Genomic DNA, 20,984 nt, shown 5'->3' with positions numbered 1-20,984 from the left:
GCCTTCTAAGGGAAGATGATTTTCAGTATAGAATTCTGTACTCATCCAAATTATCGACTTCATATGCCATTTGCAGACATTCAGAAATTCAAAAAATTTCCCTTCCACATACCAGTTCTTGGGAAGTTACTTGAGATTGCTCCAGCGAAAGGAGGTAGTTACGAGATCCTAGAAACAGAAGCTAAAACCAGGAGAATAATGAAGAAAAGTGCCAGAATATCAAGGCCAGAGGAGAGTCACTCCCTTGGAGCAAGAAGACTCGAGAGTTCCAACAGGAAGTTTACTAGAGGGAGGAAAGAGTGTTTGGAGAAACTTGGCCACCATCTTTGGAAATTTAGAACAGCTAAAGAGGAGTTTACCTAAAGGCAGACAGGAAAAGAGAAAGGCAATTAGAAACCCCAGGGGAAGGAGAAGAACACAAAAAGCTGAAGAACACAGAACATTCATCATGATACATACTACTTAGCTTTGCAGAGAGTAACATTTATATAATTATAATCATGTGAACACTGTTGATTGATTTTGAATTCAGAGTCAATGTACAGGTGGTGGGAAGGTGTATGGGTACAGGACAGACTTTTTAACCTTGACAGTGTAAAAGTATAACTGATAATTTGGGGGTGGGAGTAGGGAAGAGAGCTCAGGAAAGGGTACAAATAGACTTATCTTAAAAAGTATGGACACAAAAGGTCATCTTAATTGATGGAACTAAGAAACAGAGGTGTAGTATTTCAAGCTACAAAGGTAACCAGTAGAGAAATGATGATATAACCATGTTGGCAAGAAAGAGAGATAGCCAGAACAGTACACGTGGGCTAAATTCTCATGTATTAAAGAAATCAATAATGTGTTCAAGGGATGAAATAAGAAATAGCAGATAAGTATAAATATAGAAACTAAAAGATGCAAAAATGGAAAAATTAAATGGATTTAAAATGGTTTCCTCTGAAGAATAGCACAAAGAGAATAGTCAGGAAACTATTGCTTTTCATTACAGCAGTCTGTCGTCTTCCTTTTTAAGTACTTTAAAAAATGGAAACCGAGGAGCGCCTGGGTGGCTCAGTCAGTTAAGCGTCTGACTTCGGCTCAGGTCATGATCTCGCGGTCCGTGGGTTTGAGCCCCTCGTCGGGCTCTGTGCCGACAGGTCGGAGCCCGGAGCCCGCTTCAGATTCTGTGTCTCCCTCTCTCTCTGCCCCTCCCCCACTTGCACTCTGTCTCTCTCTCAAAACTAAACCTTAAAAATTAAAAAACATAATAATAAAAATAATTTTAAAAGATGGAAACCGAAGGAAAGGAAGGGAGGAAGAGAAGAATGGAGGAGGAAAGAAATGTGGGGAGCGTGCGAGATCATAATGCAATCTACTAGGAGGTGGACACAGACTTCTAAGACTTGGCACTTATATCTTCTAACTCTAATTTAAATGTGTGTGTGTGTGTGTGTGTGTGTGTGTGTGTGTGTGTTTAGTGTATAGTAAGGTTCTATTTTTATTTTAGTTTTTGGCTTTTATTTAAGAAAAATTTCAAACTTACAGAGAAGTTTCAAGAATAAAAGTAGTGCATCGAGCGCTCGAGTATTCCACACCCAGATTCACCCAGGTCAACATTTCACTCTCTGTGCTTCATCATTTTCCCCTCACTGCCCCCTTGGGTTTTCTCAACCACTGGAGGGTTACATGCAGTAACCTTTAAATACTTTACCTTTACCCCTAAATACTTCAGTGTGTGTTTCATAAGAGGTAGGAATATGCTCTTACATAACCACAGGAAATTTAACACTGATATCAAACTTTAATCTATCACTAAGATTCAACCTGCGAGTAATACTTTTCCTTACTTACAGCTACCTCCCTTCAAGATTCTGTTTGGCCCTGGGCCTTTTTCCTTTTCTCCCCCCAACTCCAGCCTTCTGCCATCACCTCATTCTCTCTCCTTGTTTTTGCTCTCTGTTTTGAAGTCTTTTCTTTATAATTATCTGAATGATTCCTGGAGTTTACAATGTAGACATACACAGACACGCACACACACACACGGAAGTAAGAGCTTTACCAGACCCTGTCTGGTGGGGGAAACCTTTTGTTCCTTTGCCTTTCCGAAAATCACCCGCACTATTGTTCGAGTCTTTGAGCCTCCTTTTGAAAACTGAATTGTATAGCTGCGTTTCTGAGGGTTTAACAGCTTTTCCTTTTTCTTTTTTTTTTCTTTCTCCACTCTGGTTTCTAGTTTGAAAAAGTACCAGAAGGTTTTATCCCTCCATCTACACCCAAGTTTGCATATGGAAAAGTTGCTCTGCAAAAGGTAAGAAAGAAAATAACAACTGTTGGGAGTGAGGGGGTGGAATTTAGCAGTTGTGAGTGAAAGTGTCACGCCGGGGAATTAGAAGGTTCTATCTTTCTGTGAATTGGTTTTCTGTGAGACTGATGGGGTAGGTGATGTTTCTGGGAAAATGGGGACGTGCGTGTGTCACATTGACGGGGTGAGCACATAGGGCATGAGCAGGAGTGGGTGGACGTTTGTGCATCATTCAGGTCATTTTGGTTCAATTACCAGTCATCCAAAGCAGCTTCAGGACCTTTGTGGGAATAACATGCCACCTTGTTATGTTTGGTGAGGTTCTTTTTCCATAATTTACATTTTTTTAGGGAGTTCTCCAAAGCCACAGGCATTGTCATAGATCTTTGCACATGTAGTGTGCTTCCCTCCATCTCAAAATCATGTACTGATTTTTGTGCTCTGGTTTATTTGGTAAATGGGGCAGCAAGAGGGAAATGGCTAGAAATTAATCATAAAAAGGAGTTGAAGACGTTTTATTCTAGGAAAGAGAAAAAGAAGGGAGATTTCATTTCATTGTCGGGAGTGACGTAAGCCAAAATCAATTTGTTTTGACCATCTGTGTCTTCAGGATTTCCCCTTTTATAATCCCTAACTCCTACATCTGTTAACTCACAAGAGAAAAAAAAAAAACCACAAGCAGTTACACATTTCTTAAGAATCTTGACATTCTAAAATAGTGTAAGTTTTTATCTTTAACCAAAATGCCAAACACGATTGTATAATTTTTCCGTTCGTGAAGCCCTTTGATACTATGATTGGTTGAGCTCCTGTGACATTTTCCACCTAGCGTCAGATACGTGTGTTACATTCTACAAAGAATGTGGTCTCTCTGCGTGATAGGAATCTTTCTTTAGTTTTGATCAGACTTGAATCACACTTGTAAACGGAGTATCTTCTATTTTTCTCCTTGCTGCTGGCTACTTGAGGAGGTTGATTTGTTTTGGAGCTGCGAGAAATGTATTTTTATGCAACAGAAAATAGGTACAAATATTTAATACAGCAACATTGCTAAAACAAAACAAAACAAAACTAGCATAGTACCAAAAATACATTCTATTTACCATGAAGGAGAATTGTGTGAGTAGAAATAGCTTTTCCTTATGAACTAAATGTTTACAGTTTAAGACAGCAAATTAGCACGCAACTGAATTCAGTTGATGTAGGACATGGTTTATGGAATAAACCGTTTACCGTGAGTGGAATTTCTTTAGTTGTCCACATAGAAAAGCATCCATGTGAGTAGCTGAACGGATGGAATTGTACTTAAGGTTTTGTTTTCCCTTATGTTACACATCAGCAAGGTATCCCTGCAAAAGTGTCCATAAAATTTCTAACCAGTGTCAGTCGCGGGAAGTCCTAGGTTCAGAGCCAAACCTAACTGCAGACCTTGGCTCTGCCGTTGCTCCCGTGAGGCTCTCTGAGAACCTGTTTCCTCATCCCTAACCTGGGGACAGTGATGGCTGCCCCACCCGGCGGTTGTAAGGATTCACTGGGGTGTGCGTGCGAGGTACGCTCACCTGGGCTTCGGTAGGCTCTCAGCGATCGGTAGCTGCCATCATCCTTGTTACTACCTCGGAATAAGCCTCCTGGGTTGTGAGAGTACACGATCGTCTGGACTAAATGTAGTAAGCATTTATTGAGTGTCTACTATGCGCTGGGTATCGGGTGAGCACCACACAGACTCTGCCCTTAAGAAGCTGACACAACGGCAAGGACGGCAAAGGTGAGCGGCCGGTACGTGATGCAGGCGTGGAAAATAGGCCACAGTCAAGTTCAGAGGAAGGTGCAGTCCTGGTTACTTCCCTCCGGGATGCTGGGGAAGGCTTTAGAGAGGAGGCAGCCTCCGAGCCTTGGTTTTCATTCATTTGAAGGGCCTTTTAATTTTTTTTTTAATTTTTTTTAACGTTTTATTTATTTTTGAGACAGAGAGAGACAGAGCATGAACAGGGGAGGGACAGCGAGAGGGAGACACAGAATCTGAAACAGGCTCCAGGCTCTGAGCTGTCAGCACAGAGCCCGATGCGGGGCTCGAACTCACGGACCGCGAGATCATGACCTGAGCCGAAGTTGGCCGCCCAACCGACTGAGCCACCCAGGCGCCCCTGAAGGGCCTTTTATATAGAGGTTGTATTTGCGAATAGATGTGCTTGACACGCTTTACGACCACCGTGAGTTATTTTTCATCGAGAGTTAGGGGATGGATAGCGATGATTGAAGGCAACTGGGGGTCAGCATTGAGCGGAATTTTAACAGTTTAGGTCTGTTTAGGGATTTGGTCCAATCCAGTAATGTCTTTGATAATTTGCAAATGGCATCAGCCTCCACTCTGATGACCAGGTGACAGTGAGTGAATGCTGGTCTTGTTTCTTTTCAGTTAAAGACGGTGGAGGACGCTCTGAACGTTCTGTGTCCTGCTGGGCCCATAAAAAGCCTTTATCCGTTGACGTTTATCCAGGTGAAACAGGTAGGCCTTCAGAGGTGATGCTTCACCCTTCTTCTACTGACAAAAAGGTACTTTCTGCACTGCCCTGCAGGGGCTAAAGTGGCAGGCAGATAAATCGGGTCCCGTGTAAATTCGCCACCGATTTCCAGGCTCTCTGTAGCTTTAAGTACCACACGGTGGTCCTTCCTAGATTCCCCCCACCCCGTTCTTCTCATGCCTTGAATAGACGTAGCTCAACCTGATTCAACATAACTCTGACTGTATTTCTGATCTACTTAGTCTTGATTACTAGAGGAAAACTACCATCTTAATGCGCAAAAAGACCATTTAATTATTTGTCCTTAGTTAGCTCAAAGGTGTAGGGACTGTGTTCTCAATAGGTTAGGTTCTTAGAGATTTTTCCTGCTTTTGAAGGGAGCAGAACGCCTGTCAGTGCATACATGCATGCCCGCGTGTATGTGGTTAACCCAGGCACTGCCTCATATGAATTTTATTTATTATTTATTTATTTTAAATGGGCTCCATGCCTGACATGGGGCTCAAACTCATGACCCTGAGACCAAGAGTTGCACACTTGGCCGACTGAGCCAGCCAGGTGCCTGCCCCTCGTATTTATTTTAAAATTTTTTCCCAGCTTTTTATTTTGGAAATCTTCAAATCTAAAAATGTTGCAAGAAAAGTGTAATTTACACCCCTGTAGCTTTCACCTGGATTCACTAAATGTTGCCAGTTGGGTCTGTGTGTGTATCTGCAGTCAACTGCCCTTTTTTAACCATTTGAGTTTGTGGTCAGTATCCTGACACGTCACCCCTAAATATTACAGCATATATCTTTTAAGAAAAAGGACATCTTCCTATATGAACACAATATGATGATCACACTTAAGAAATTTAACGTTGATATCATCTTATTTAATATGCACTCTATAGTCAAGTATCCAATAATGTCCTATATAGCTTACCTTTTTTTTTTTTTAAATGTTTATTTATTTTTGAGGGAGAGGAGTGAGGGAGGGGCAGAGAGAGAGGGACACAGAGGATCAGAAGCAGGCTCCACGCTGACAGCAGCAAGCCCGATGCGGGATTTGAACTCACGAACCATGAGGTCATGCCCCGAGCCCGAGTCAGATGCGTAGCCGACTGAGCCACCCAGCCACCCCTTAACTTTTTTTCAACCCAGCTTCCGATCCATGATCACACATCGCATTTAGTTCTAATGTCCCTTTTTTCTTCTTTCCTCTGTCACTATTCCTAAGTCTTGTTTTCCCTCTCTCTCTTTCTCGTGACATGGACATTTCTGAGTTCGGGCCAGTTGTCTTGTAGACTTCCCCTCACTGACTAGATTCAGTAAAACATTTTTGGCATGAGCGTGACAAAGGGGCTGTGTCCTCAGAGCGCCATGTCAAGATGTCCATGAGGTCACTTTGTCCCCTTGTTGTGATGTTAAGTTTGAACACCTAGTTAGGATCTCAGCCCCATTTTTCGAAATGGAAACTTATCTGGATCCCCCTGATGACTCTCTGTGGAGATCCCCTTCTGGAAGGTGTCTGAACCATAAGGTAATAAGACAGTGGCATATCTAATCTTAGTGTATTTTGCCTCTGGTTACTCTGTTTACACTTGTGATTTTGTTCTAACAACTCTGTTGGATCGATGCAATGAGTAATTAAGCCCTCCTTTCACTAACACTGGATAGAATCCTTGCTCCCGTTCCAGCCAACACCTGCTGTGTCTGCGTCTTCCTCGAGAAAATACAACCCGCCTTTTTCACCAAGCAGGGGAGCGTCTCGGCCAAGACACGGTCGGGTCACTAGAGCAGCTGGAACCTGGGAAGTGAATTCCAGGTTGATGCATCGACATCTGCACTCACTGTTCTTTGCCAGACCCTTCTGCTCTGTGATCTCTGGCCGAGGCAGTGCTCTAGGACTGGGGGCACTCCCTGGGCCCTGGCTGTTTCAGGTCTGAGGCCAGCCCACTGAGTGTTTATTTCCAGCGAAACCCTGGAGAGCGCAGGTGCAGGGAGTGGGATGCAGCCCTGCTCCTCTGCCCCCACCCCATCCTCACCCCCACCCCCACCCCCACCCCCACCCCGGCGGCCGCAGCCAGCTTTGCAGGGAGCACTATGACTTCTGCTCCCTCCTGGGAGCCCTTCCTCAGTGTTCCTCAGCCTCTGAGCTAGGACTTACCACCTCAGTTACTTTGAAAAGAAAAAAACAAACAAACAAGAAAAAGGTGGAGATTTGGGGTCTGGGAGGGAGGGCACCCTTGTGCATGAAGCCTTGGGTGGTGGCCCCAGTGACATTTCTTGAGTTCAGCCCTTTCCTGCAACACAAGAACGTGGGTTAACGTGTTTCTTTTTTCACCTCGTCTAAATCCCCTTCACATTTGCTGACATACACTCCCTTGCTTTCTGGGCTCTAGACGTGAGGAACTTTTTCTCTGTCCCACACTGGATGTCTGTGGGATCGCCCTGGATGACAAGGTGTGCTTCCACTCACCCTGCCTAACATCCAGAGCAGGAAAGTCACCAGCTGAGGCCAAGGGTGCTCTTTGTTGCTGCGGCTGATAGTCTGGGGCCTTCCTTTCGGACCAAGGATTCCAGCATCTCTGGCTTCTGACTTAGCCACCGGTTACACCCTCATCTCTCACTGTCTCTGTTCCCGCCACCCCCGTCCCTCCACTTTAAACAGTTTCTGATTGACTCTTGTTTTGTATGTTAGAGCACATTTAGCCCAAGAACCTGGAAAATGTTTCACCAACATTGTCGGCTTCGTTGTTGTCTTTTTTTTTTTCAAGATTTTTTTTTTTTCAATGTTTATTTATTTTTGAGAGAAAGACAGCACAAACAGGGGAGGGGCAGAGAGAGAGGGAGACACAAAATCCAAAGCAGGCTTCAGGCTCCAAGTTGTCAGCACAGGAGCCCGATGCGGGGCTCGAACCCACAAGCTGTGAGATCATGACCTGAGCAGAAGTCGGACACTTAACCGACTGAGCCACCCAGGCACCCCTAAGATTTTATTTCAAAATAATCTCTACACCCAATGTGGGGCTTGAACTCATGACCCGGAGATCAAGAGTCACATGCTCTACCGAGGGGCGCCTGGATAGCTCAGTCGGTTAAGTGTCCAACTTCTGCTCAGGTCATTATCTTGCGGTTCGTGGGTTCGAGCCCCGCATCGGGCTCTGTGCTGACAGGTCGGAGCCTGGAGCCTGCTTCGGATTCTGTGTCTCCCTCTCTTTCTGTCCCTCTTCCAGTCACACCCTGTCTCTCTCTCTTTCAAAAATAAACAAATATTAAAAACATTTTTTAAATTTTTAAAAAGTCACATGCTCTACCAATTGAGCCAGTCAGGTGCCCCGTTTGCCTTTTTTTGTTGTGTTATGTTGTGTTTTTGAGGTAACGTAAATAACCTCCTGATATGTATGATAGGATCCCCCTGAGTGATTCTGGGCAAATTTCCTTGTGTGGGAAAGGGATGTCTGATAAAATGCTCTTCTGGATTCCTTGCTGCGACTGCTACGAGAGTGTATGATCTAAAAATTTAAGCCAGTTCTTTCAGACTGAATTTTTGCTGGAGGCTAGAGAAACACTTTATTCCTTATGATTCTAGAAACAGCACTTTCACACAGATCGAGGTGGCCAGGCTATCTTTTTTGAAAGAGTGATGTATTTTCCTTCCTTCTTTTTGTCACCAGTATTTTGGTTTCGTGCTATACCGAACAACGCTTCCTCAAGACTGCAGCAACCCCACACCCCTGTCATCGCCCCTCAATGGAGTCCGTGACCGCGCCTATGTCGCCGTGGACGGGGTAAGAATTGTCTCTGAGCTGTGTGTGTCTGCCCCAACGGGGGGATGTGTGGTCTGTGCTTGGAAATGGGGCATTCGAGGCCATTGCGCACCTTTCTACACTCCGGCTCTGCCCCTCCTCTCGATGTCCCTTAGCTGTGGCCCTTGCTTGCTGATGTGGCCTCACCCATGCTCCCTCTGCCTGCACCTGGAAGGGTGTGCTCAAGCCAGCCCCCTTCGTGGAAACCTTCCTGGTCTCCCCAGCCCAGGCCGTCCTCTCTGACCAACCACAGGATGTCACCCATGTCTCCTTTGCTCCTGGAGGACGGGCCCCATTTTGAACACGCGGGAGCCGCGATTCGTTTAGCTCTGTGCCTTCATCCTGCGTGAGAAATTCTATGCAGAGGGATTGTTCATGGTAATCATAGCCACAATACACAAAGAACTTTGTTTCACGGCGCAGGGAAGAAACATTAGAGGATTTCCATTCCTTCCACTGGAGTAATCATGTGAAAAAGCACATGAAGAGATTTTTCTAACCATGGAAATTTGTTCAGAAATTTTTAAATTAAAACGTTTCCATTCTGCTGTGATCAAAGGCTTTCATTTCAGCGGGAGCACGTTTCTAGGACACCATGTGTGTGTTGCCCGTGTATATACTGACAGCCGTTGTGTGTTGAATTCCAGTTTAGGGGTGGGTCGTCTTCGTGAATTCTAGTCAGTAAAACTTCAGTTGTTTGTTCTCATTCTATTATATAATTTTCGTGGTTAATGCATCCTATCAGGTATTTTGAGGTGAGACTGCTCCACCTAACTCTCTGATTTTTATCTCATTTATCTGATTTTTGGTCTCATCTCTCCACGTTGTGTAGAAGCCACTTTTTAGGACTGCCTTTTGTGCTGTGAGAACACAGAGGGGCTCCCGTAGTAGGAATCCCCCCCTGGAGTTGTCGGGTCCGTTCCCTTCCTATTAAAAGTAGACGTGCAGTAGGGACGCCCGGGTGGCTCGGTCGGTTGAGCGTCCGACTTCGGCTCAGGTCGTGATCTCACAGTTTGTGGGTTCGAGCTCCGCATCGGGCTCTGTGCTGACCGCTTGCTCAGAGCCTGGAGTCTGCTTCGGATTCTGTGTCTCCTTCTCTCTCTGCCCCTCCCCCGCTCATGCTTTGTCTCACTCTGTTTCTCAAAAATAAATAAAGGTAATAAAAAAAAATTAAAAGAAAAAAGACGTGCAGCAAACATCCCAGAGCAAAGGAAGCCAGCCTAGACCTTCCCTTGCTCTGAGCTGTGCCTGGTGGGTTGCCTGTTTTGGAAGCAGTGTTTGGAGGAACTTGGCCACCTGGCCGGTGGCTTGGGCAAAGGGGCCGGCAGAGCACTGTCTCCTGAGTCTGGTGACACCTCAAGGCAGGAAAATGAGTGTGACGGCTGAGCCAGCCGAGCTCTGTTGCCCTTCTCACCTCAGTTAATTCCCACCGGACTCTGACCCCACAGGTGCCCCAGGGAGTCCTGGAGCGAAGTTACGTGATCACTCTGAACATAACAGGGCAAGCCGGAGCCACTCTGGACCTTCTGGTGGAGAACATGGGGCGTGTGAACTATGGCAGATACATCAATGATTTCAAGGTAGGACCAGCCTCGCTGTCGAGGTCGATAGGACTGTGTCTGTGCCACCCGAGGAAGTCTTGGTAAAGCCATTTAAAAACTCTCGCACATACATTCTTCTCCTCCAGCCCTGTTCATGTAGAAGCGGTTTTTAAAAACACACACACTTTGCCAAGTTTGGTGATTGAACCTGCCATGATTTGTTTTGCAACTTCAAAGCTCGTGTATTTTGAGGACCTGCCCTCCTCTGCAGGATGAGAAAGTTGAGCTTTGCAAAGAGAACCCTTCCCTCGTGTTCGGGTTCGGTCATCCTGTAGAAAGAAGGAGGAAGCCTCTCCACCAAGCTTTTCCTTTGCTTAAAAAAGCCCACCTAGCTCTTGAAAGGGGCTTCGTGGCCAACCAAGCCAGCTTAGCCTTTGGTCGGCCCCGTTTGCTGGGTGTGGACCGTCCGTGATGAAGCCTTGAGGCGTAGGAAGGCTTTTCCCTCGGTGCGTGGCCTCTCACCCCTGCTGGTTCCTCTGTGTCCGGGTGGCTAGCCCCGACCCAAACGTTTTTCCTTAGAAAACATTTTCAGAGCATGATTCGGCAAACATTTGTTAGGCTCATGCTCTGCACGAGGCTCCGCGAGCTGCAAGGATGTTGAGATACAGGCTTCCCTGCAGATAGTTCCTCATCTGCTAGAGGACAGCAGGCCCCCATGGAAAGATTTATGGCATCACTCGGCCTAGGCCAGAACAGGTGTGTGGGACTGTTTCCTGACCCCGTTGATGCGGCTCAGAGGCAGGGCAATTACACTCCTAGGGAATGATCGTGCAGGGGCCACCTTTGTCTCCAGTAGAGATGTCCCGGTTAAAGTCCTTGTGCTCAGGCTGTGGCTAGTGGCCTTCCTGCTTGGCTGTCACGGGCCACGTTGGCCCGGGCAGTGACAGACATTCTTGTGTAGTCTCTGGCCGTAGTGCCCAGCAAAGAGCCTGGCACATGGCTGCCTGGCCAATGTTTATTGGATTACTAAGTGGGCAGTGGAGGCTGGGTATCGAGAGGTGGCCTGGGAGAAATTTGGGACCTGACTGGGAATGGAGAAGTTCGCCACATAAAAGGCAGGGAAGGGGAAGCTAGGCAAGCCGTGAGCATAGGCCTCGATGGGGCCAGGGACGCCCCAGCCCGCTAAGCCGCTGGACAAATAGAGCAACTCCAGCATGCAGGTCTGAGGGTCACCATTATCGTCACTCCGTGCCTAGCCTTTCCCAGATATCAAAGTATTCTCGTTTACGCCGCCTCACTGAGTTCCACAGCAGGTGAACGGACTCGGTGGGATCATCCCAGAGTGCTGCTGAGGGGCTCAATGCCAAGACTTGCTCCTGGTTATACGAAGGGGCGGGGTCTGCCCCCCTCCCCCACTACACCTTCTGCATTCCCGACTCCATGCGTTCTCCCATTCCATGGATTCCATCATCCCTTCCTTTCAGCGATGACTTTGAACCAAGCACTCAACATGGCGGGCACGGGGTCGAAAGCTCTGGCCTCAAGCAACATGCCACTTTGGCGTGCGCCTCGTTTGAGTCTCATTTACTGTTGGTGTTTCACATCCCAGTTTGCTTTCCCTAAGAATTCAGGGTAGGGACACGAGACACTCGACGCCTTTCTCTTCCCACCCCAGCTCATTTCCGTTTCTCCTTTTCAGGGTCTTATTTCTAACCTGACCCTCGGTTCCAGCGTCCTCACGGACTGGATGATCTTCCCGCTGGACACCGAGCATGCGGTGCGCAGCCACCTGGGAGGCTGGCATGGCCGTAACCATGGCCGCCAGGAGAAAGCCTTTGCCCCCCACCCGTCCAACTACACACTCCCGGCCTTTTACACGGGGAACTTCTCTATTCCCAGCGGGATCCCAGACTTGCCCCAGGACACCTTTATCCAGTTTTCTGGATGGACCAAGGTACGTGTCTTCATGGAAAGTATTTTAGTTTGAGCCTCAAAGATCTGCTTTTCGGCTTCTGATAAAGAATCAAAAAGAGCTGCTGATGAGACGCCGTGTGACAGTTTGGGAGTAGAGAGCTTTCTGTGTTCGTTTACCCAGTCCTCCGTAGTGGCACCTTGGCAGACCTTCGGGGACTCGATGGCCAGCCGGAATGTGTACCGTGTGCCCCATTGTCACTGACTGACAACTTCCTTTAGCAAGTGATGGCTTTCTGGCTTCCCCTAAGAAAAACCGTAGCCCTTCGGATACTGATTATGAGGGACACTTTCTGTTTCTCTTGAAGAAATTTGGCCCAGGCAGGGGGTGGGTCTCTGGGAGAACTTGTTTTTCTTTTGTCCATGCCTGCTTCTGTACCCCCCACAACACTCCACTTTCATACAGCCTTGCACCCTGGGGGCGCCCACCGTTGTCTCTGTGATCTTCACCTCTTCCTTGGCCACTTTCCTGTCTGGTCACCCCCCACCTTTATTCTTTGAAGCCATCCACATGTCTTCCTTCGCCGTTGTCTTCTTCATTTCAGTCCCATTTTCACCCTGGATGACCTTACCATGACTCAGTTATGCATTCAACAAGTATTTTTCAGTGGCTGCTATGTGCCCAAGCTTCGTGCCGGGCACTAAGGGTGCAACAATGAACAAAACCAACTGTGGGACTTGCCCTCATGGAACTTACACTCTAATTGGGGAGACAGACCCAAATCATACAGTCACCCAAATGAGATGGCAAGATAGCAGCTGCAGTGGGTGCTAAAAAGAAACATGGGAGTTGGTAATAAGTGGAGTGTTTGACCTTGTCAGGGAGGTCAGGGAAGCCTTCCCTGTAGGAGTGATGCGTGACAGAGATATGGAGGATAAATGGGAATTGCCATGGCAAAAGGGGGAGGGAAACATGTTGCAGGCAGAAGAGATGGCATGTGCAAAGGCCATGTGGTTGGTTAGAGGGGAAATAAGGGGCGCAAGGAACCAGTAAAGGACCCAAATACATGGTTTGGGGGTGGAGTGTGGTTCAGAGAAGAGACTAGAAAGTGGGTAGAGATGAAATTGGAATAGACCAGTTACACCACATTAATGTCTCGTCGTTATGATGAGAGCCTTTGAAGCAGGAGAGTGCCATGACATGATTGTGATACGACGAGCCTCTCTGACCCCAGGTTGAGTGAGGGTGCCTGTGGATTTGGGGGAGGCTATCTAGGTGGCTGGACCGTAGTCCCAGGGAGAGACAGGGATGCTGTTAGCTAAGATGGAGAGGATATCAACTATCTGAGAGATATGTGAAAGTAAATCAATGAGATGTAATGATGGATTGGATATACCCTGGATGCCTCTTAGGTTCCAGGCTGGTGGCTGGGCAGATGGTACCATCTATTGAAAGAAAAGATTTCCAAAGAAAACTTGGGCTGGGAGAGGGAGATCATGAGTTTGGATTTGGACAGATTGAGTTGCAGAGGCCTTTGAGAACAGCCGAGCGAAGGTGCAGGCGGAGGACTGTGGGCCCTGTGGGTGAAGTCAGAGGAGGGACCTGGGCTGGGAATATATGCATGAGATCATCTGCGTGTGGACGGCCATTGAAGACGTGGGATGGAGGAGGTCCTCTAAGGAGAAGGGGTGGAGAAGGAAGCAGAGAGGCACAAACATGGCGGGCAGGGAGTGAGGAGGAGAGCTGGCATTTGTGTTGCCGAGGGGACAAGTAAGAGGAAGACAGAAGCTCTTCTTCTGCTGGATTGAGCCACGAGGAGCTCAGTGGGACCCCCAGGAAGGATATGCCAGTGGAGCAAAGCCTCCACAGGCTGCATCGCATGCTACTGAGGAGCGTAAGGCAAAGAAACGAACACCTGAGCGTAAATTTGGATACTTGAATATAAACGTTCTTGCTGAGAGTTTTGACTCTGGAGAAGAAAAGGATGTAAATAGCTGAAAGAGAAGAGGGCAAATGATACGCGCAACATTTAAGAAATGCCCTCTTATATTTTTTGCTTTTTAAATGTTTATGGAAATACATCATTCTGTTTAAAATATTTTCTAATTTACCTAATTGTCTCTTCTTGGACTGGTAGATTATTTAGAAATGTGTTATTTAATTCCCATATGTTTTGTTTATGGGGTTTTTTTTTTAGTATGTCTTATTTTTATGGATTTCTAATTTAATTCCTCTGTAAAATTTCTAGAAGATGGAGAAAAGTCTTTATGACCTTGGATTAGACAAAGACTTTTTTTAGATTTTTTTTTTTTTTAATTTTTTTTTTTTTTTTCAACGGTTTTTATTTATTTTTGGACAGAGAGAGACAGAGCATGAACGGGGGAGGGGCAGAGAGAGAGGGAGACACAGAATCGGAAACAGGCTCCAGGCTCCGAGCCATCAGCCCAGAGCCTGACGCGGGGCTCGAACTCACGGACCGCGAGATCGTGACCTGGCTGAAGTCGGACGCTTAACCGACTGCGCCACCCAGGCGCCCCAGACTTTTTTTAGATTTGACGCGTAAAGCATGATCCTTAAAGGGGGAAACGGATAAATTGGATTTCATTAAAATTAAAAATGTTTGCTCTTCAAAAGATATCATTAAGGAAATGAAAATCCAAGCTATAGACTAGGAGAAAATATTTTCAAATCATGTATCTAGCAAAGGACTCGTATCTAGAACACATCAAGACTTCTTACAACTCAGTAATAAGAAGATACACAGCCCAGTCACAAACTGAAAATTTCGCCAAAGGAGCTATACAAATGGTTGATAAGTACATGAAAAGATGCATAATGCTCAACACCATTAATCATGAGAAAAGTACAAATCAGGGGCACCTGGATGGTTCGGTTGGCGAAGCATCTGACTCTTGATATTGGCTCAGGTCACGATCTCACGGTTGTGAGACTGAGCCCCATGTCGGGCCCTACGCTAACAGCGCGGAGCCTTCTTGGGATTCTCTCTCCCTGCCCCTCCCCTGTGCAGAATTACCATAGGCCTGAGGAGTTCCACTTCTAGGTATGTGCCCAAGAGAAATGAAAGCCTATGTCTACCCAAAGACTTCTATGAAAATATTCAGAGCAGCATAATTCGTAATAAGCCCAAACTGGAAATTCAAGTGTCCCTCAACTGGTGAATGGGTAAATAAAACGTGGTATATGCATTCAAGGGAATAGTGCTCGACAGTAGAAAAGAACAGACTACTGATACAAGCTATAGTGTGGGTGGATCTGAGAAACATTATGCTAAGTAAAAGAAGCCAGGTATAAAAGACCATCTGTTGTTGGATTCAGTTTATATGGAAAGTTCAGAAAAGGCACATCTATAGAGACCAAAAGTAGGTTGCTAGTTGCCTGCAGGGAATGGTGGTGGGAATGGAGAGTGACTGCAAGTAGACATTGGGTTTCTTTTTGGGGTGATGGAAATGTTCCCAAATTAAATTGTAGTGAGGGTTTCACAATCTTCTTAAATTCATTGAGACTTGTTTCATGACCCGGCGTATGGTATATCGTGGGGAATGCACTCCAGAATTTTAAGCTTTGATATCCTCTCTCTTGCTACATGTTTCTGTCCTCCGAACTCTCAAGCCTCCCCAGCCTGCTCTTGGGTCTTCTTGATGACCTGAAACTCTCCGCCATTAAGGCCACAGTTCTTCCCTATCCAGCCTAGATATCACCACTATCCTTTTTTTTAAAGCCATCAATCACTGGCCCCCTTGACCTTCCACTCCACCTCCTTGTTCATCCTCCACTCTGAGTGGGTCCACCATTGACCTTTGCTCGTTCACCAGTGACTGAGCACTGCTGGGGGTTCTCTCCAGCACGTTCATCAGGGCCCCGGATCCCCACATGCTCTCCAGCCTCTGGAGGCCCCCCGTTGCCCAGCAGTCTTTGGTCTCTCTTCCCCCTTCCCCAGCTGGTCTTTCTAACCTTCGCTTCTCCCCTAAGCCACCTTCCTCCTCCCCCACCCGCTCACCCTCCTTGTCTGTTATCAGGTGTGACTCCTTTGTTCCCTCAGCTTCCTGTCAGACTTATCTCTCTGCCTCTACCCTCACTTCCTGCCCGGTGGCCCTAGGAGGAAGTCTAAGCTCTGAATCCCCTCCCTACCTTCTTCCCCCAGACCAGGATCCTGTTCTCATACCTCCTCATACTGCGTTTTGTCAGCCTTTCGGTCTCTCTGTCACCTTCCAGGTTGTGGCCAAGAAGTGACACCTGGAGGCTCTAGGACCCAAACACAAAGTAAAACCCTCCCTGGGTCGTCCCACTTTAGCCAGTAGGCTTGTTCGTCCTCCCTTGCTCCCTCCTGTTCTCCCTCCTTCCTTGTCCCCTTCTCCCTCTCAGTGTCCTGATGTGTCATATATCTCCTTTGTTCAGGCTTTTTCACTCCCTCGCACGGCCCGCCCTGCCATCACATATTCATCTGTCAAGACTGGCATTAACCCCTCTGAGAAAGCTTCTTAGACCCTTAGTCCAGGAAAGGACCAGCCCCGCCCTCCTCTGAACCCCCTCCTTGTGCCCCACCCAGACTCGTCACACTGAGGCTGGCACCTCGGTTTCACCCACAGGGTCACAAGCTTCAGGAGGGGCGTTTTGTAAAAGGTGCTCAGCTTATTCACCATCCTGCCCACCTCCCGGGGCCTGCTTGCTCTGTAAGTGCCCTCAGGTGAAAGGGTACACAGGTGCCCGTGTTGCTGAGCCCCTGGGAAGAGAGCAGACGGGAACAGTGTAGGCCCTCAGGCAGCCATGTTGGCGATGGGGGGCTTGGCGGGGCGCCGTGGGTACTGGGCCAAGGCAGATGAGAAGCACACCATTGCTCACCAGTTTAGTGCTTTAAGAGAAAGAACTTCCGGGAGGTGCTTAGCAGAAAGAGAACGTGTCCGTTTACAGGAATGTTCAGAAGGGCTGGGTGGCTCGGGTGGAGGCCGATCCGACAGATGGATGGCACGTCGCCAGAGCCAGAGGGAGTTCTGTGGGGGTGGCGGAGGGGGAGATTTCAAGCGGGAGCGTGGTAGATGCAAAGGCAAAGAAATGGAAAAGCATGAGATCGTTTTGGTGGGCAGAGGGGGTTCACTTTGGCCAGGTCATGAAGGTGTCACACCCAAGAGTGCCTGACCCAGGCGTTGAGCTCAACATTTTAGAGGCACTGCCTATGTAATCGTCAAGAGCAGGTGTAGGGGCGCCTGGGGGGCTCAGTCGGTTAGGCGCCTGGCTCCAGCCACGATCTCATGGTTCGTGAGTTCGAGCCCCACACTGGGCTCTCTGCTGTCAGCACAGAGCCTGCTTCAGAGCCTCTGTCCCGCTCGCTCCCTGCCCCTCCCCCACTTACGCGCGCGCTCTCTCTCTCTCTCTCTCTCTCAAAAAAAAATTAAAAACGTTAAAAAAAGAAAAAGAGCAGGTGTGGTGGGATGTCCTGTCATTACCTCTAACTTGTAGACGAGCAGGTCAGGAGAGCTAAGGATCTTGCGCGAGGAGCACAAGTAGGTGAGCCCCAGGTCTGACTCGCAGGCCCGCATGGAAAGGCAGGTGGCGTTGTACAGGATCTGGAAGGGCTGCGAGGAGCTTGTGCTGAGCCTGTACACGTGGGCTCTTCACGTGTGGACGTTCTACACCTTCGTGTTTGGAAGGTGTATATACATACAGTATTTACAAATGCGTCAGAAGGTTTGGAACCCCACAAGCCCATCTAATGCACACGTCCTCTCAAAAACGAGTACACAGCTGTTCACAGCAGCACCCTCCAGAATTATCCAGAATCGACCAGAAGGTGGGAAAGCCCGGATGTCCATCCACCGATTAATGAATAGACGAGATGTTTGTTACATATGGAACAATGGAAGATTATCCGACAGGAAAAAGAAATGAAGCAGTCATGTATGTTACAACGCGGGGGGGACCCTGAAGGCGTGTTAAATGGAAGAAGCCAATCGCAAACCATGCATATGGCAGATTCCATTTATGTGGCACGTCCAGAATAGGCAGGTGTGCAGACAGAGAATCCGTGGTTGCCTAGAGGAGGGCGAGGGAGAGGTGGGGGTGGGGTGGGGGGAGGGACGGGCAGTGATGCTAAAGAGTACGGGGTTTCCTTTCGGAGGGATGAAAATACTCTAACGTTGACTGTGGGGATGGTCGCACAGCCGCCAAGCTGTGCAGTTGACGTGAGTGGATTGTATGTGAGGGACATCTCGGTAAAGCAGGCAAGAAGGTCCATCCACAGAATTGGGGACCTGGGTTGTGTGGGTCCGACGGTCAGAGGACATGCCCATAAAACAGAGCATGCTGCTTTCTGATACTTCCCGGCGTGCGCAGTGGCCCCTGTTACTGAGGACGCTCCCAGGCCAGCCCCTGAGGTTCTGAGCAATCCGCGATGCGGAACAAACAGAGCCCACCCCCCCATGGGGCACTGAGGTCTGACTTGGGGGAGGATGGGCAGATGTGAGGGTGGGGGAGGGGAGCCGAATGACACCGGAGCCCGAGCCACTCCTAAGCCCCTGCCTCTGGATACACTAGCCCTCCTGGACCCTCCCCAACTGGAGAGGCCCTGTTCGGCCTCTGGGCCTGTGCTCTTCAGTTGCTGTAAAGAAACTGCCTTGATTTAGTGAACGAAGTCACTGATAAGGCTGATTCACGAGATTCAGAAACTCACTTCTGATTTGGATGTGGCTTTCTGGTTAAGTGCCCAAGCATCAAACTGGGATTTCAGTGGGAAGCAGTCAGGCATGTTTTGCTGCGCCCGAGAGACTCAGGCCAGTGTTTTGTCTGCACAGAAGTCTTATCTGACCACAGGCTCCCTCCGATGGGCAGTGCTCTTCAGCGCCTCGGCCGTGTCACCGTGTGCCATCCCGGTGCCATGTTCTGCCAGCGCACTGGATCCGGGCAGTCGGTCTCCCCTTCCTATGGTGTGCACGAGTCTCCTACCGACACCCGCTGCAGCCTTCCTGCGCGGTTCAGCCACTCGCAGGAGGCCGGGTGCATAACAGCACGATGATGAGAAGGGTGGGGATAATGTCCCGCTTTCCTCAACCAGAACTACGCTTTGAAAGCTAAGAATCAAAGTAGAATACTGACTAAAAGTAACTTTTTTATTTTTTGGAGGCCAATGTACCCTTTCTCAAGACGTAAAAAAAAAAAAAAAAAAAAATCACAAAGTCCAAGAATTTCTAGTAAAGGGCTGACAAAAATCCCTTTGTAGGTTTCAATTATTTCTGCATCTTGCTTTTGAAATTTCCAGTACCCTCATCATTTGGTCTTTCTGGTACCGGTGGGGCGTAGTCACCAGGAAGACCAAATGATTGAAGGACTGGAACTTTGAGTTCCACAGCCCAACCTCTGACTTCTGGGGTGGGGGTTGGGAGCTGGAGCTCTGTAAAAACTCTAGAACTTCTGGGCTGGTGGACCCATTCAGGTGCTAGAAAGTGCTCCTGGAGAGGGCAGACGTGAGGAAACTGCTTTCTGAGTTCTGTGCACCACTCTGGCAAATTCTTGAACCTGAGGAGGAGGAGGTCATGGGGACCCCCAATTTGGAGCTGGTAGTTCAGAAGTATGGGTGACCCCAGACTTGGAACTGGTATCTGAAGTGAAGGCAGTCTTGTGGGTCTGAGCCCTTTGAACTTGCGGGATCTGACCCAGCTCTAGGTAGACGGTGTCATAATTGAGTTGTTGCACAAGCATCTGGCATCCAGAGAACTGGAGAACTGGTTGGCGTCGTCGAAACCATCCCAGAAGGAGCCGGGAGGGCAGTGGTCGGAAGCACATTTGGAAAGGTGGTTTCATGGCCTCGTGTGTCAAGGAATTTGGGTATCACCTTGAGACCTTTGTAGAAATAGGGGCAATTAAGAAATAAATGCCATCGTTTCAGATAGTGGTAACAATTGGGAAGAGAATAAACATGATGATGTGACGGAAAGTAAGGCATGGGAGTAAAGACGTTGCTATCTTATATGGCATAAGAGTTACCTATTGCCATGTAACAAATTCTGCCTTAACATTGAGTGGCTTAAACAGTGGTCCGCGTGTATTATTCTCCCAGTTTCTGTGGGTCAGGAATTTGGGACTGGCTCAGCCTGGTGGTTTTGGATCAGGGTCTCTGACGAAGTTATAGTCGAGCTGTCAGCCGGGGCCACGTCACCTGAAGGCCTCACTGGCTGAGAAGGACCCTTCCACGGTGGCTGGCTTGCACGGCTGCCAGGTTGATGTTGGCCGTTGGCAGGAGGCCTTAGTTCTTCCCCACACAGGCCTCTCTGTAGGTTGCTGGAGTGTCCTTATGACATGGCACTGGCTTTCCCCAGAGGGAGAGAGTCAGGCAGAAACTACCCTTTTTATAACCTAGCCTTGGAAGTCACATAGCATTGCCTTCATCACATTCCATTGGTGAAAAGAGAGTCATTGAGTCCAGTCCGTGACTGGAGGGTAGGAATTAGATTCTGCCTTTTGAAGGGAGAAGTGTTAAGAATGTATGGACATGGGCACCTGGGTGGCTTAGCTAAGCAACCAACTCTTGATTTCGGCTCAGGTCACCATCTCACAGTTCGTGAGTTCAAGCCCTGGTCGGGTTCCATGCTGAGGGTGCGGAGTCTGCTTGGGATTCTCTCTCACTCCTTCTCTCTGCTCCTCCCCCGCTTGCACTCCCTCTGTCTCTCAAAAAGAAAAAAAAAAAATTAAAAAAAAAAAAAAATATATATATATGGACATATATTTAAACCACCACAAAAGGAGTGGTGAAAGGTGCCTCTAGGAGGAGGTGGCCATTGGGTGACACCTGAAGGCTGAGACTGAGTTATCCATGTGAAGAGCCAGAGGAGGAATGTTCCAGAGCTAGGGAGCAGTGAGTGCAAAGGCCCAGAGAAAAAGATCCTGTGAGCCAGGGGAGAGTGTGGGGGAAGAGTGTGGC

The 20,984-nt window shown here is 48.1% G+C and overlaps 1 protein-coding gene across 2 annotated transcripts in view; it reads left to right on the top strand.

Annotated features, from left to right (window-relative positions):
• Window positions 1-20,984, top strand: part of GLB1 (galactosidase beta 1) — an 88,373-nt gene that overhangs the window by 55,775 nt on the left and 11,614 nt on the right. For both annotated transcript variants that reach the window (XM_060638141.3, XM_060638140.3), the window contains exons 11-15: window positions 2,222-2,296; window positions 4,707-4,796; window positions 8,471-8,584; window positions 10,051-10,182; window positions 11,843-12,097. In XM_060638141.3, coding sequence (XP_060494124.2) covers window positions 2,222-2,296; window positions 4,707-4,796; window positions 8,471-8,584; window positions 10,051-10,182; window positions 11,843-12,097 — 666 coding nt within the window. The remainder of the gene's footprint in view (window positions 1-2,221; window positions 2,297-4,706; window positions 4,797-8,470; window positions 8,585-10,050; window positions 10,183-11,842; window positions 12,098-20,984) is intronic.

The sequence above is a fragment of the Panthera onca genome, chromosome C2, assembly GCF_046562875.1.
Source record: "Panthera onca isolate mPanOnc1 chromosome C2, mPanOnc1 haplotype 2, whole genome shotgun sequence".
NCBI lineage: Eukaryota > Metazoa > Chordata > Mammalia > Carnivora > Felidae > Panthera > Panthera onca.
Note: the sequence above shows the minus strand (reverse complement) of the source record. Positions and strands in the feature narration are given on the sequence as shown.